We start from the raw sequence: 17,654 nt of genomic DNA, 5'->3' as shown, positions 1-17,654 counted from the left end.
GGATATTGCCCTCTCTATCTTTTCTATGTTGATCGGGGCAGCCAACTCGTACCAATAAGGCTGCGCAATAGTAGAAAGGGAAAGACGGGACAGGTATTCTCGTGAATCGTGCACAGTTTTGAAGAAATTTTTTTTTTTCCAAATTCCCGGGTTATACCTAATAGGTCAGTATTAGTTTGGCTGTGGTGGCGACTGTTTTGGTTACTGAGCAGGAAGTTGAATATACTCAGTGGCAGACATGAGTATGAACTAGTCTTTGCCGCAGTTGTTAATCAGCAAGTCCTCAGGAAAACTGGTATTACATGAGTCTTCTACCTGTTCTACAGGCCAACAAAATGGAGGTTGCATCTCCACAGCCTATTTTCCAGGTATTGTTAAAGTTTTTCTACTTGCTCAGACACGGCTGTCAGTGCCGATTGGAATTGTTGTATTGCAACAAGGACCTTTTTTGTATTTGTTGATTACTGTTGTCCACTGTTTGTCCAGCGGTAGTTGTGGGGGTTTGAGAGTCCGAATGGGTAGCAGCATCTTGTCATCTGAATTTGTCAAGCCGTTTGCCAGCATCTCCCCTTTTTTTGGTGGTGGCACCATGACTTGTTAACTATGTAGAAGGCGTGTGGATCATGGGGTGGTTGGCACTGATAACCCACACAGAAATTAATGATGCAGCTCCTGACAGAGAAGCTGAATATTTCCTAATAAATAGGTTAGTATGCTCATAGAAGATTCAGGTAGATGGATGGGCAGAGGGGGTATGAAAAAGAGGTCCACAGTCCCAGCGTGCGCCAATGACCTTGCACAGGGGAAGCCCACAGATATTGCAGAGAATGTTTCTCACCAGTGGGCACGTGGTTAGGTAGGTGGGGGGGGGGAGCATGAAGGGTATCAGGACAGGATCCCCAACTTGTAGCTTGGAGAGAGGTAAGTGACTTTTCACCAGGCAAGTGGGTTGAAACTCTATTCTTATGAGACCATTAGGGATACATTAACAGTCAGTTTAAAGGTGAACTTATGGGGTCTCCTTCACAATAATCTTCAGAGGTACTCACTGACCTGTGGGCCATCTGCCAGGCAGTGTGATGTAGCAGCTGGTGGGTGGCAAGCTCCAGTAGGTAGCTAGAGATGGTAGAGGCCTTGTAGCTGGTATGGGTAGCTGAAGAACGGGTACTGGAACTCCCTTGTGGCCTCAAATCTAGGCTGTGGCTTCTCTTATATGCAAGGCCGCAGCATGGAGTGATTTAAATCTTGGCTGTGCGTTAAGATATTTGCTTGGGACTTTGGGTAGTCTGTCCCTACGATCCACTGTGGGAGATGTAGGTCAAGGGGATCATATACAGATGACTACCCAGAGACTGCAAGTCAAAGCTTTAGCAAAGTTAGCCCCAGCGGGTTGCAGCTTCACTCTGGCACTAGTGTAGGATGTTCTCAGTAAGCAGGATGGGTCCACGAGAAGGGATGGAAGTGGATTCTGCCCTAGATGATGGAATTGGAGGACAACCACATGGCAGCCAAGATGGCAGGAGCTTAGGTCCTGTTCATTTGCATAGTTCAAAGGCTCTGCGGCGCCTTGTGAGGGGATACATGTCTTTTGTGAGACATGCTGTAGGTCGCATTTTTTTGGGAGGGGGGACGCTGTATGGCCTTCCGTACAGGGGGGGGAGGTATGGCGTTCCCTACGGGGGGGCAGTATGGCGTTCTCTACAGGGGGGGCTGTATGGCGTATACAGCCCCCTCTGTAGATAACGTCATACAGCCCCCACTGTAGAGAACGCCATACAGACCCCCATGTAGATAACGCCATACAGCCCCCCCCTGTAGATAACGCCATACAGCCCCCCCTGTAGATAACGCCATACAGCCCCCCCTGTAGATAACGCCATACAGCCCCCACTGTAGAGAATGCCATTTATGCCTTTGTTATGAAATGTTGGTGTTTTTATGAGAAAACACAATAAGGAGCATTGAAACAGAAACCATCTCCTATACTAGAGTTCCCCATCCACTGCACTGTGATTGTTGGGAATTGACAACTTTTCTAGCTTAAAACAGCCGTTATTACCGTACTTTTAGTTGCCTTATTCCCCTTTTTTCAGTTACCCAGCGGGTCCAGCTCAGTAGTTATAAAGCTGCTGAACACATTTCATTGACACTGCTTAGATTGTGAATTGTAAATGTTATTGTCAGGTCATTTTCATTATAAGGAAATATCCACTTTGAAAAACCCAGGGACAATTCCAAGGTCATTCATTTTCAGGCACGGCAGTTATAATCCTGCGTCTGTTCTTGGTAACCAGGGACGACGAGCAGAAAATGTTCAGCGGGAAAGAATATTGCTATTGTCTGTAGTACAAGCGAATCTATATTAACCGGTTCAGGACCACCCACTGCATATTTACGGCGGACTATATTGGTCCTTAAAGCCCGCGTCACAGTAGAATTATGGGTACAGGCTTAAGTTGGCTGTCCAATCAAGAGCAACTGAATCTCGACTGCCCGACAGTCAGAGACTGTAGGGGACCCTGGAGAGTAGACAGAACCAGTTCTGTCTTCTCTGTACTCACGTACTAAGTGCTCAATGGCAGCGCTGCTGTCTCTTTTAGTCATGGTGATCATGTGACTGGTCACTTGATCGTCAGGATGCCGTTAGTGAGAGGCTACTGCTAGGACTAACTAGACCCAGCATAGCCCTATCACTGACAATAGTCACTACAACAGGGTTGATTTCCCCTGTAACTAGGGCGGATATGAAGCCAAAGTTACAGTGGAAAAGTATGGTGTCAAATAAATGAAATAATTAAGTCCCTCAATGCTCTTTTCTGACATTTGAGGTTCAGACCATAAGAAAGAAAGAAAAAATTGAAAGAATAAATTGAATAAAAAAAATACACATAAAATACACCACCAAAAATGCTCTCCCCGCCAATCATTGTCTGAACGCTAGTCCTAACCCAATTATCCTAAAATAGACATGTAATACTTCAAATTTTACAATAGACAATGACTATCATAAAAAAGTTTTAGTATTATAGGGTAATATTATATTATTATTATTAGAAAAAATAAGCTAAAAAGTAAAGAAGCATATTTTTACTATTTTTCTTTCAAACTATAAGGCTTAAAATTCTGAAAGCAAAAATGTGTATAAAAACTATAAGAAAATAAATGATGCAAAAATCACGTCGCTAGCCCAACAAATAAAAAAGTTATATAGCCATTTAGTGCGTGGTAAAAATGGCTAAACAGTGTCTAGTCCCGACGGTTCAAAATATCCTGGTCCTGAACCGGTTAATAAGTGAGAAAGCTTAAAGGGGTTATCTGGGGACAAAAAAATTGCATTGCAATAATATATTTATGTGAAACAAAGTAACTTACTAATATATTTTAATTTAAAATTCTGTGCTAAATGGTGCAGTTCAAACCTTGTGAATTGTTCCCAGAAGTGCTGGAGCTTTTCTAATAATGATGACGCTCCGACACGGCCCCACATGGGCTTGTTTCATGTGCTGTTCGTGAACATGGCCGCAAGGGGCTGTCACATTGCCTATTGCTTGAGTCCCGAGCAAAGCATCAGCTAGCGTTATGCTCAGGACTCCAGCACTGCTCCCGACGTCCATATTTGGTCAATTCTGGGCTTTTATATCGCTGGAGTTCCCGAGCAGAGCATCAGCTGATACTCTGCCTGGGGACTCCAGCCCTGCTCCCGAAGTCACTGTCCATATATGGTCAGTGACCTCAGGGGTTTCCTATAACTGGAGTTTCTAAACAGAGCATCAGCCGATGCTCTGCTCGGGCACTCCTGTACTGCTGCCGACGTCATTGTCCATATATGGACAGTGACAGTGACGTTGGCAGAAATGCTGTAGTCCCCAGGCAGAGCATCAGCTGATGCTCTGCTCGGGAACTCCGGCGATAGGAAACAACTGAATTTACCAAATTTGGACATAGGGAGCAGTGCTGGAGTCCCGAGCAAAGCACTAACTGATGCTCTGTTTGGGACTCAAGCAATAGGCAATGTGGCAGGCCCTTGCGGTCATATTCGCGAACAGCACATGAAGCAAGCCCACAGTCACGTAGGGCCGTGTCGGAGCGTCATTATTATTGGAAAAGCTCGAGGACTTCCAGAAACGATTCATCGGGTTTGAACTGCACCATTTAGTACAGAATTTTAAATAAAAGTATATTTATTCCCATAAATATATTATTGCAAGGCAATTTTTGGTCCCCGGATAACCCCTTTAATCGGAGGAAGGTGAGAAGAGAGGCTTCAGATGTGAATTCTATAGCATTCTACCTCATTTCTTATCCTGCTTCATAAATCTAAAGGGTGAGGAACCAGAAGACACAATAACCTTTGTGTGTACAGAACTACATAAGTGAGGCAAGTGTACTACAATCCAGTATTAACATTAAAGTAGATGAGGATCTAGAATACTAGAGATGTTTCTGTGTTACTCATTCTTGCATTGTGTTCTTGTATGTTATGGGGATTGTGTTTAGTAGACTGCACAAGAAATTATTGTTTATGAACAATTGAACTGTCAGACGTGTTGTTCAACCAATATATGTATAACATATAATACTAGAATTGTATACATTATCGGTTCCTGTAATATCTGATTGCAAAAAAATAGAACCAGTTATGTTCCTCAACCATGAACACATGAAAAATCAATTGGATTTCAGTGATGCTTACGCATATATTTGATGTAATTAGGAAAATAAATTGAAAATAGAATGAAAACTGAGCATAATGAGTGTGCATTAAGGGCATTGATAGAAAGAAGTCATAAAAGGATAACGTAAAAATTAATGGAAAGAACATTTCATGACTGGAGAATGAGTAAAGAAATGAAAAGTTTTGGGAATTGATGGACGTGGGTGTTGATAAAATAAATAGAGGAAGCCACGGCCACGCGATACTTGTAAAGAACAGGAAAAGCCAAATGAAAAACTAACAAAAGAAAAATGAAATAAATAAAATATAAAGGAATAGTGAATAGCAAATCATGTTGTTATTTTATCAGAATGCTGGGAATTATATTTTACTGTACATAGAGGGTCCAGAATGACTTGGGAAACGCACTCTACTCAATAACAAGACTAGTTTTTATTTCACTCAGATATTCACAAATAAATGGTAGGGTTACTTTCACACGGAAGTATTTTGTTCAGTATTATATATCAGTATTTAAAGGCTATGTGGCACTTTTTGAAATCAATTTTTTTTTTATAAAAGTGTATCAGTGTGTTTGGTTCAACTTTCTAAATACTTCTTATTAAATTATTTTTACTTTTTGAGATACAGCTGCTTTGTATATAGAGCAGCTGTATCTAGCACTGAGACCTGAATACGTCAGCGGATACTGCGTGTCTGTGAGACCCAGGATCCACCTGTTATCGATCACATTTAAGTTATGAACTTAGATTTGATCGATAACAGCTCAATCGTGCGTGTCAGTGACACGCAGGACCCGCTGACACTGAAGCCTCAGCACAAGATACAGCTGCTCTATATACAAAACAGCTGTATCTCAAAAAGTATAACTAATTTTTAATAACAAGTAATAAGAAAGTTACACCAAACACACTAACAGACATTTTTATTAGAGAAAAAAAAAAAAAAAACGATTTCAAAGATGTACATAGCCTTTAAAAGCCAAAACCAGGAGTGTAAAACATCAGAAAAAGTATAATGGAAAGAGTTGCATCTCTACCGTGTTTTGGATTAGAAATACTGAGCAAATTACTGACCAAAATACAGCCGTGTGAATGCGGCACCTAATGTACATAGCAGAAGTGTGAATAATTCCCTTGGTTGTTAGACCATCCTGCAATTCATTCCAGCTCTTCTGCTCGAGATGGTAGTACAATTGCAATGGAACCTGTCTTGTGTCACTCTAAATAAACATACAGTACACAGGGGGAGATTTAACAAGATTGTCTAAATTAAATACGTTTCTTAATGCCCATAGGAACCAATTAAAACTTATCTTTCATTTTTGTTGCAATGGGCAACAAGACCAGTTTTTCAACTGATAAATGAAGCCAATTGAGTCCATATATCCTACTACTAAGAGGCAGTTCTCACAATATTTCAGTCAGCAATTCTGTATGTTTATGTCAGGAAATAATGAACCGCATATTGTGCGGTGGCCAAGTAATAGTTACATGACAATAACTGTTTTTATGTAATATACAAAGTGACTGGGGACAAATGAATGTACAAAACGAGTATCAGGGAGGGGAGACATTTTTCCAACTTCACCTCATATAATAATTATGGCACTAGCCATGCCACGGCCCGCTTCCACCTTCCCAGTCTTCTTTGCTGGATCAGTATTAGAAGAAGTAGACGGGACCAGAACTAATGGCACAACAGACCTGTGTACTATTATTTAGTCTAACCAGTCAGCATCATAAGAAATGGAGGAAAATAGAATCCGATCATAAAATGACCGAGGCCCAAGGCAGGCTAATCTCCAATCTCATCTGATACTATTCTGATAAAATGGACTATTAATCATTCCTTCATCTTAGGCATAATACATATTATTTCCTGTGCTTATATCATTTACATACAGGGAACTCCTTACACCCTTACTGTCGCCAGTTATACATATATCCAGTCTGAGAAATATCTCCAGATAGAAATGTAGGTAGGGAGAGGCATAACTTGAAGCTCCTGGGCCCTAATGCAAAATCTATAACAGGGCCTCACCTACCATATATCATTTATAATACTAGTGTCTTCTTATACGGCTGAGGGGGTTTTGGGCCCAGGCTCAGGGCCCGGGTGAGACTACTATCTCTGTGCCCCCTATAGCTACGCCCCTGAAGATAGAATGGGAATATATTCATGACTAGATATGAACTATTTAGAGTAACTGTCAGGGGGGCACAAGTTACTTCAAAGAAGTTTCTAAATAAATCTAACCAGTGGCGTAGCTATAGGGGTCGCAGTTGCGACCGGGCCCCTAAGCCTGGAGGGCCCACGGGCCCCTGTTGCCATACAGCATGCTTGTTAAATAAATCCGTGCCGTGAAGCCGGCACTTCCTGGTTACGGTCACATGGTACACTTAGTGTACCATGTGACCGTGTTGTCACGTGACACGTCTTCCAGCCAGTGCAGTGGAAGAGCCGGTGCGGAGGACTCCAGGTGAGCTGCAGAGTCTGTGTTGTGTTGTATTGTGTTGTCTTGTAATGTATTGTAATGTAATGTATTGTGTTGCCTTGTAATGTATTGTGTTGTATTGTGCTGTTTGCGGAGGAGAGGGGGGGCCCGTTAAATTACAGCCCCCCTCCTCTCTCCACAGCAAACTGCACAATACAACACATTACATTACACACTGTGGGTCGCGTCCCCCTGGGGATTCGTGTGAAGACCTCCGGGGGGGTCGCGAGTCACTCACCGAGGTCCCGATTCCATTCAATGCTGGAGCGAGGAGCTGCCGTCTCCTTTATCCAGCATTAACTGTGCCCTGAGCGGCTCGACGCAGGCAGGCGGGATGTAGCCACATCATCGCGCCTGTCTGCGCCGAGTCACTCATAGCACACACCGGAGGAGACGAAGGATCCTCCAGCCGGCGTGGGAACGAGGATAGGTAAGTAATTATGCTATTTTTCTATTATGGGGCATTATACTGTATGGTGGGCTGATATTGCGGGGGGGGGGCATTATACTGCATGGGGGGCTGATATGGCATGGGGCTGATAAGATGGGGGGGCATTATACTGCATGGTGGCTGATATGGGGAAATTATACTGTATGTGGGGCATTATACTACATGGGGGCATTATACTGTATGAGGAGCTGATACGGGGGGCATTTTACTGTATGGGGAGCGGATATGGAGGCATTATACTGTATGGGGAGCTCATATGGGGGGCATTATACTGTATGGGAGCGGATATGGAGGGGCATTATACTGTATGGGGGGCATTATACTGTATGGGGAGCTCATATGGGGCTCATTATACTGTATGGGAAGCTGATATGGGGGGATTATACTGTATGGGGAGCTCATATGGGGGCATTATACTGTATGGGAGCTGATTTGGAGGGGCATTATACTGTATGGGGGGCATTATACTGTATGGGGAGCTCATATGGGGGGCATTATACTGTATGGGAAGCTCATATGGGGGGCATTATACTGTATGGGGAGCTGATATGGGGGCATTATACTGTATGGGGAGCTGATATGGGGGCATTATACTGTATGGGGGCTGATATGGGGGGCACTATACTGTATGGGGGCTGATATGGGGGGCATTATACTTTGGCGGCTGATATGGGGAGCATTATACGGTATGGGGGGGCATTATACGTTATGGGGCATTATACTGTGTGGGGGCAGCTATGGGAGCATTATACTGTGTGGGGGCATTATACTATGGGGGCTGTTGGGCAAGGCGTCTGGGTATAGGCGCGCGCAGGTGTCTGATGATGGTGGTGTTGGGGAGGGGTAGGGGGGCCCAAGCTGAATTCTTGCAACGCCCCTGAATCCAGAATAGCCTTCATAGTGTATGTGCACCCATATGTCATAATGCGCCCGCTCGGAGCAGCTCTGGGAATGCATGTGATGGTGTTTATAGCTGAGTGGGTCTGATCATATAAAAGTGACAGTAAGATCCATCCTTAGCTCTGTAAAGGTTATACGCATGGCGTGTGTGAAATTAGACATTTTTTATTTTATTCCTGTTCTTTTGACATGTTTAAGAGATTTTTAAAAAAAACAAAAGAACACGGCTAAACAACTTACAATGATTGCACCTGGGACAGGCTGAACTTTTACACAGGGACCCATGAGCCTTAAGCCTTACCACTGAGAGTACCCATCATCCTGCGGTAATAAGGGAGTTTAGACTGACGAGAAATAATTGTCCATCTCTGATGAAATACAGAATATGAAGGAAAAAGGCAACAATGCCTGTGACACATAAATCACACGCTGGGATTTAATGACTAGTGAGACGAGACGTGCAGATCTTTTTCCAATTGCATATCATTGCCAGTTCACATATTTACCAAATGTCCCTGGTCTCTGAATTATTGAATGGAACTGAATTACCATCATTGTGTTTTCTGGCCGCTACTGTGGTGGGAATGTTGGCCCCTGTGTTTGTATGATGAATTAAACTAAAAATTTCATTAACATGTATGCTACATACAAGAACTCCTGCAGGTCATGTGACATAAGTCATCATCCAGGCTCATTCTAAGGCTGGGTTCACACTTTGTGTTTTTGTTACGTTTTTAGCGTGCATTTTTTGTTTTGGAAGATAAACTCCCATGTCTCTCATTGGGAGTTCATCCAGCAAAACAACAAACGCATGCTAGAAACACAGCAAAAATAATGATATTAATGCTGTGCACTGACAGTACCTATTCCTGCTTTTTCAAAGTTAGACTAATAAAATGTTCAATTCACAAAATGTTATGCACAACTAAAATAAATTTAAAAGCAATCACATTGAATAGAAAAAGCAAAACAAGTTTCAAAAATAGTAATAAATAAAAAAAAAGCAAATAATTAAAATACCAATAGAGGACATTAGGTAACTGCAAAGCAGGCCTAGCGTCAATCAGCTGAAGTAAAGCACTTCACACAAGGTATTATAAAAGCATGTCCTATTAAGGTCTACCCAATGTCGTGTCTACATAAAACCTAAAAGCTACAGCAGCTAAACATACAGCATAATACCAATAATTCATGCATGCAGAGCATAATCGGGACCCTAATAGCACGCAAATGAATACTAAATTAGAACTGTAAAATATTCAATTATTGTTTAATCTGCCCACACACATAATGCCACAAATTTGTTCAAGCATTAAACTATTACAATTCTAAAAGATTTTTCCATCAAATATAACACTTTCGGTCTCCACAGAAGACATTTATGGCGCCGCATACAGAATAGTAGTAACCAGTGTCCTGGGTAGCTCAAGAATGTCTGCATTTTATTGTGAGAAAATTATTATTTCTATAATACAGACATGCAAAAGGGACCAGCCATCAAATACACTACTAGCTGCGTTATAACCTAAATGAAATAGATTTATTATAGCTACAATTTTGCAAAATGTGATGCATTGTTAACCCTAATAACCAATCACTGCTAAATAAATCTGTTAATCCCATTTCCAGAATGTGGTTGACCCTGGTAGCACCTTAACTCCTGGCAGAACGAAAGGATCGGCTATGTTGAAATCCAACATGCCTAGTCATCGTTTCCATTGAAATGTGCAGTCAGGGCACAGTTGGGAGGCCCCCTTACATACTGATCGTGATGATATTAATCTGATGTGTATGGAGATAAATTCTAATTCCTATCTCCAAAGATGAATGTGATCGGACCTGTTCCTATTGGTTTATAAGTGCATCTGTACTCATTTAAGAAGTCACATGTGCATTAATATGGGAGTGACATGCATAAGGATTCAGAGACATGGAAAGAGTTTATATTCACTTGCATGTAGATGGTGGACTTGGTGACCGGAAGATTTAGCTACATAACCACCAAAATGGCTGACCAGCTTCAGTAAATTCATCTCCATCAGGTTTCAGTTCCTTTTTAACATTCAGAATATTGTAGCATGCTGTGCCATCCTATCCAGTAAGAAACAAACCTGATGGCCCCATTAAAAGAAGATCTTACATGTTATAGATTCTATAAAAATGGAAATCACGCCGCCAGTGTGGACACAGCCTTAGAGCCTGGGCCTGTTTTATAACCAGAAATGCTGCAAATGCAACATTAACAAAAAGTCACAAATTAGACATTTACTATGTCATTGTGACAGTATTAATGCTCTGTAGCTTTACCTAATGTTTACTAATGTTAAAAATTGTACCTTCATCTGATGTTTGTGTTCATCAGTCAAGAGGCCTCAAAAACATGGCCATATTACAGACCCAGGTTGCACAGATCTGTAATATGACACCCATGGAAATCTATGGGTCCTACAGAACTTCTGTGTAACACCATATCATACTGAGGCACAAAGGGTTTTTAATCTGTGAGAAAGAAAATGTTAGATGCCGTATTACAGAAGTATCGTCCCCTATAGTAATTGCTTCTAGTGGAGAATATAATGTCAGCACACATAGTCTGTGATTCCATTACATAGAACTCCATGTCGAAGTACAGTTTTCGTGCATGTCTTTGCACATGACGCCCATATGTGACATACATATTATTTTGTTGTTGCAATGTTCTAGATCAGATAGCAGTATGTACTGTAAATGGAGCAACAGGAAAACAGACCGACAACTCCACAATAGCGCTACATTTTTGCCCAAGATTACGAACCTATTTGCCATTCGCAAAACAGGGAAAATCTTTATTTACAGTTTTTGTTTTTCAAAACTAACATAGAACTAAACATGAACAATTTTGCCCTGTAAGAAAATGGTCGCGTTTGAGGTATGTTCACACGTAGCCTAAATACTGCAGATTTTCTGCAACGTATTTCATTGCGGAAAATCCGCCGTGTAATTCAGTAGCAGCAGAGTGGATATGATTTGAACAGATTTGAACAAATCTCAGCTATAGGCTGTGTAAAAAAGATGTTCATAATTTAACCTGCGGTGCGTTTTTTTAATCTACAGCATGTGAATTTATGCTGTGGAATCTCTGGTATTCCCCATTGAATTCAATGGGGAGGAAAAACCTGCAACAAATAGCAGATGTTGCGATTTTTGCAGTGGAAAATCTGTGATTACACCGCAAAAATCTCAGGAAAAAAAAAAGGTTATACTTACCCGTAGTGATGGCGACGCGTCCCTCTGACGTTCTGCAGCTCGGCCTCCTGGGATGACGTTTCTTCCGATGTGACTGCTGCAGCCAATCACAGACTGCAGCAGTCACATGGGATGGAACGTCACCCCAGGAGGCGGGTCTGCAGGACATCAGAGTGACGCGTCGCCATCACTACGGGTAAGTATAACCTTTTTTTTTTAACCTGCTGTTTTCCACAGCAGACATTCCATCTGAAAAACTGCATCACAATTTTGTATAGTTTTTTAGCCGGAATTCCCTGTGGGGTACAGCGTGGATACGCTGTGTACTTTTACATCCGCCCTGTGTGAACATACCCTTTCTACTGGATACAACTACAGCACATTTATGCAATTTTAGTGATGCAAATACTGCAACAATACAGCATCAAGTCCAAGAATAACCTAAAATATGCCCGGTCTAAGAATTAATTGCTGTCTTTATCTAACACAAAATGTGCATCACAGTTCCACATCAGATAAGTGGTGTATTCTATTATAATTATACTGCGTGACCTTGGCTTAATTCCTTAATGCTTGTTATAGCCAGTAAATTGATTCTTTGATAATGTTCCCCAAAAGCAGAATCATTAATAAATAGAAAGCAGGTTCTTCTGAACTCCCTGGCCTTCAAAGGCGTATGTCCTTTCTGAACAACAGAAAAACGTATGTAGTTTATCCATCTCTCCCTGCGCCAACCTCAATAATACATAGTAACTTGTGTTTCATGATAAGGCTCTTGTAACTGTTAAACGTCACATCAGAAATGTGGGTATTAAAATGAAAATCAACATTAACTGTTGCCCTCAGGCCGCACACCAGAGCATCTGCCAACTAGCATGCATAAGTAACTAGCAAGGCTGGCTCCATTAATTCTTCTAGACAATGAGGGAGGAGGAAAGACTCCAGCTTTAACTTCAATGCAACATCTAAGTTGCCTCTGAAAAGACGCAAACACTGTTGTGTTCTAGGAATGCTCCATTCTTAGATATTTATCTACTTCCTTTGATATTGCACCAAGGGAAAAAGAACATAGGCAAGAAGTAGATTATTTAATGACTGCAATAAGTGGTTTACTGACACATCAACATGCTAAAATCTTTAGTAAAGTAACACTTACAGTACACTATGTAGGACTATTTAGAATTCTGTTATACTTTGCATGTGGTTCGGACAACCAATTCATACCAACTTAAGGGTCCCCAAACTGCAGTGGTAACCTTCAAAGGCAAAGTGGACACACGGAGACCTACATAGTTAAGAGCACTCCTCTATTCGCTACGTGTGCCTTAGCGGGGAATATGAGAAAACTTATATCAAAAAGAAACCCCAGTTACATTGTTAATGAAATCTAGAAGTGATTTTTTTTTTAACCCATAAAAAAATCTGCATAAGTCACAGACGTCTATGACATGCTACTGTACAATTACTATTTACCTCCAGCACTTAGGTATATGAGTAAATAGATTACCTAAAGTGACATATATATGCGACTAATGAGGATAAATAAACTGACAGAAAACCAATACAATACTAGGAAAATCTACAAAAGAGGAAAATAAAAATAAGCTACTTACCAGAGCTTTTTTCTTCTTTACAGCACTCTCCAAACTGGTTGCATTCTCTGAGCCTACAATCTCTGAGAAATCACCAAGACCAATTTCTGGGCCATGCTTAGAACCTTCTTTTTTAGTCTGCATGCCAAAAATATCAGGCATATCCATATCTCCCTTGTCTCCTTTAACAAGATGTGCAAGCTCGGCAGATGATGCGTGTTCAGGGGAATCTGCTTTTTCAGCTTCCAAGACATCATCGTGGATTCCAAATTGTGTGGGATCAGGCATGTCTCCCAAAATTTTGGTTACTTTAATGTTTTTGGCCCCTTCAACTAAGCCACCTCCAAACACTGTGCTCCAAAGAATCTGGAATATTCCCCATACTATCGTAAACACAAATTGGAACAAACCAACAAACAGCGTCCAAAAAAAAGAGAAGAAGACTTTGACTAATTCCTTGAGAGTCATCTTTTTGACTTTGCGAAACTGTTTACTTATGTTCTTCAAGGTTAACATTTTTAAGAAATTCGACATATTTTTCTTAAGTGCTGTGCAAGCTCCAATGAAAGCAGATGATGATTCTAGAGACTGCTCCTCCTCATCCTCTTCTCCAACTTCAATCATGTGGTGAGGTTGATCTTCTTCCTCTTCTTCAGGTCTGTCAGCTGTGTCTGATTCCGAGATCTGAGATGCCAACTGCATCTCAAAAATAGTATCCTCACAGAAGTTAACAAATAGTTCCATCTTTTCCTGTTCTCCACCTTCATTGACCACATCAAATATAAATTGTCTTTTGGACTCCTTGACTTGTGGTTTCTCCCACTGTGTTCGGCTGGATTCACTGATCTCAAAATACACTCTCTCTATTCTTTTTGCTCCACCCATTATCTCAATACGTCCCAAGTATGGAGAAAAGTAGTTCAGAACACTGTTTGCAGGGTCTAATAAACACTGGAGACGAGAGTCATTTGGCATGTGCTCTGAGAGATTGGTCAACAAAACAGCTACATTAAAACCAATGTCTTTAGCTGGTTCGTGGAATCGGTCCACAAACTCTACATAGTTAAACATGTCATTTTCATCCGCTTCTGCACAGGAGAGAAGAAATTCAATTTCTGACTGAGCATATTGTTTTTGTCCCTCCATGGCTTTTTGGAACTCTTTTTTTGAAATAATACCCTTTCCTTCTGGGTCATATTCCTTAAATGCATCAGAGCTGGTTAGGTCTTTCAACTTTAGGAACATATCAAAGAATTTCAGTATCATTTCAACGTTGCTAGATGACTCCACAAGCGTGTCAACCATTTGTTTTCCAATAGTCCCATTCACTACATTTCCTGCAAAATAAGGAAAAATCCAATCCAATATTAATAATTGCCTACACAACTCAAGGTCGTAATATGACTAAGATAACATCAGTAAAGATTCTTATCAATCCAGTGAGTCAATTTTATTGCATTACATAGAGGATTTGGACAATGCCTTTGTTAAAATGTTCCCTCGAAGAAATACTGCTTACAGTGTTTCCTGCTGTTGGGAACCTGGCATCAAGTGTTCAATTCGCCTGCAGCACCACCACAGGGGAAACAAAGCGTTACATAGTCCTGACTAAAATAATGGATGTGCCAGGTCCTCCCGAGCAAGAGAGACACTGTAGCTGCTCTTTTTTCTTGCTAAAAGATGAGGGTCCTGAACAGGTTAATCCCCTCTAAGGTATAACACAATAATAACATAAAGGTTTATTACATTTTTCATTTATTTCTATCCGGTTACGTGGAGCATTTTCTACCTCTGTGAGTGTTTTTAACCTTACGAGTCTAACCATGTTTTTTTTTTTGTTATCATGGCTCAGTTTTTGTATATTTAGGTTGAACACACTACTGAAAGACTAACATTTCATATTAGATGTCACCAATAGGAATAAGGTATCACTTTATATTTTATTACGTTTTGATGATGCCATCTTTCCTGTGCTCTTAATCTCCTCAAAATCAGTTTGTTCCATTTTTCTACTTACTTTCTATTTTTCTGCTTGCATTTTTTTTAGAAGGAAGAAGAAATTAAAATGCAAAGCATATGCAAATATAGTTGGTATATTGCTAACAAGGAAGGATTTAATTCATCTTCCACAGAGGAGACAGCTGGCCTTAAATCCATAATTTGGTGTTCAGCAACTTATGTATTATTGGATATGAAGGAGTTATAACAAGCGATTTCTAGAATAGAACTACATAGCACCCACATTGAAAGAGCCCAGTATTTACAATTTAGCACCACTAGCCTTTATGTTTCACCATTTCTTATATTTTAAGACAAGCACACAGTGGAACTCATTCTAGTTTTAGGTAAACGAGATATCTGAAACAGACACAAGGACCCATTATAGTTATAGATGCAAGGCTGGATTCACACATTGCATATTTGTTGCAGATTTTGATCCAAAGCCAGAAATGGATCCAGGAGGAAAGGCAAGTATTACGATATGTATATATATATATATATATATAATATATATATATATATATATATATATATATATATATATATATATATATATATATATATGTATATATATATATATATCCTAATACATATATATATCCTAATACATATATATATATATATCCTAATATATATATATATATATATATATATATATATATATATATATATATATATATATATATATATATCCTTATACTTGTCTTTCCTCCTGGATCCATTTCTGGCTTTGGATCAAAATCTGCAACAAATATGCAATGTGTGACTCCAAATACAGATTTTGCATGAATTTTTTTAAGCCAAAACCTGAATTGCATCCAGGAGAGGAGATACTTTAAGGCCTCCCTTTATATATATCTTCTGTTTAGGGTTCATTACTGGTTTATGTTTAAAAAATACATGCAAAATCTGCATCAAATCTGCACTGTGTGAACAAGGACTAAGTGCAGCCAACCTTCAGACGTGTGTTTACACCCTAATTGAGCAAACATGTTAATGGCCCATCATCCAATATTATATCCATCACTGAAGAATGGAGCTAGTTGAATGACATATTAAAATAAGAGATTGAGTAATCTATGTACAGTATATCATTAGGACAGTCTTGTTCAGAATACCAGATAGTGCTGATTACTCAGCTAATTCCACCGGCCAAGCATGGCCAAAGCAACGGGCGCCGATCAACGAGACAGCTCATTGATCGGCGCTAGTTTGCTCCAGTCACAAGGAGCTGGTATGAGGATGAGCTCTCATTACTTCAATCGCTCGTCCCCATACATTATTATCATGTTGGCAGCACGTCTCCCTGTTTACACCGGGAGATGTGCTATCGACAACGATAATATTTGACACATTGAAAACGATACGATCAGCAGATGATCGAGCGTTTTCTCGTTCATCTGCTGATCGCTGCCCTGTTGGCACAGGGAACGTATCAGCAACGAGCGTTCTATGAACTCTCATTTGCCTGATAATTGGCCAGTATAAGGGTATGTTCACACGGCAGCGTCCATTACGGCTGAAATCACAGAGCTGTTTTCAGGAGAAAACAGCTCCTGAATTTCAGACGTAATGGCATGTTGCCGGCGTTTTTCGCTGCGTCCATTACGGACGTAATTGGAGCTGTTTTTCTATGGTGCCAATGGAAAACGGCTCCAACTACATCCCAAGAAGTGACAGGCACTTCGTTGACGCGGGCGTCTTTTTTACGCACCGTCATTTGACAGCGGCGCGTAAACAAAATGACCGTCGGCATAGAACATCGTAAAGCCCATTCAAATGAATGGGCAGATGTTTGTCGGCACATTGGAGCCATATTTTCGGACGTAATTCGAGGTTAAAACGTGAACCCAGCCTAAAAGGGTCTTAAAAAAAGCAGGGGACAGGATAGTGCAGATATCTTGCTCAACTTTCCCTCATCTGAACTATTCCTGCCTCCAACTTGGCCTGACGAAGATGCTTGTCCGACGTTGAAACACGTAGCCCATTGCTTTTTCTAAATAAAGCTGTTATAATTACTTACCTGGTCTATTCCTGATGGTAGCAGCGCTCTACTTTGGTTCTACTTTTTTCCACATAACTCACCTCTGCCTCCAACTTGAACCACCCTTCTCTCCACATGAGAAAGTCACAAGCAATTTATGTAATTCACTGATAAAATACTATGCCTCCAGTTAATCTGTCCCTCAAGCCTATTTAAAACTTCCAATGTGCTTCATCATGGCAGATAGATATATGATTTAACATGGAGGGAATTTGGTATATATATAGTAGATAGCAAGTTGTGCTGTGCGCATACACATGGCTATTGTA

At 40.6% G+C, this 17,654-nt stretch overlaps 1 protein-coding gene across 4 annotated transcripts in view; it reads right to left on the bottom strand.

Annotated features, from left to right (window-relative positions):
* RYR3 (ryanodine receptor 3) overlaps nucleotides 1-17,654 on the bottom strand; it is a 658,838-nt gene that overhangs the window by 52,156 nt on the left and 589,028 nt on the right. For all 4 annotated transcript variants that reach the window (XM_075844915.1, XM_075844916.1, XM_075844917.1 and 1 more), the window contains one exon: nucleotides 13,362-14,677. In XM_075844915.1, coding sequence (XP_075701030.1) covers nucleotides 13,362-14,677 — 1,316 coding nt within the window. The remainder of the gene's footprint in view (nucleotides 1-13,361; nucleotides 14,678-17,654) is intronic.

Source organism: Rhinoderma darwinii, chromosome 12 (genome assembly GCF_050947455.1).
Source record: "Rhinoderma darwinii isolate aRhiDar2 chromosome 12, aRhiDar2.hap1, whole genome shotgun sequence".
NCBI lineage: Eukaryota > Metazoa > Chordata > Amphibia > Anura > Rhinodermatidae > Rhinoderma > Rhinoderma darwinii.
The sequence above is the reverse complement of the archived record's forward strand: the minus strand, read 5'-3'. Positions and strand labels throughout refer to the sequence as shown.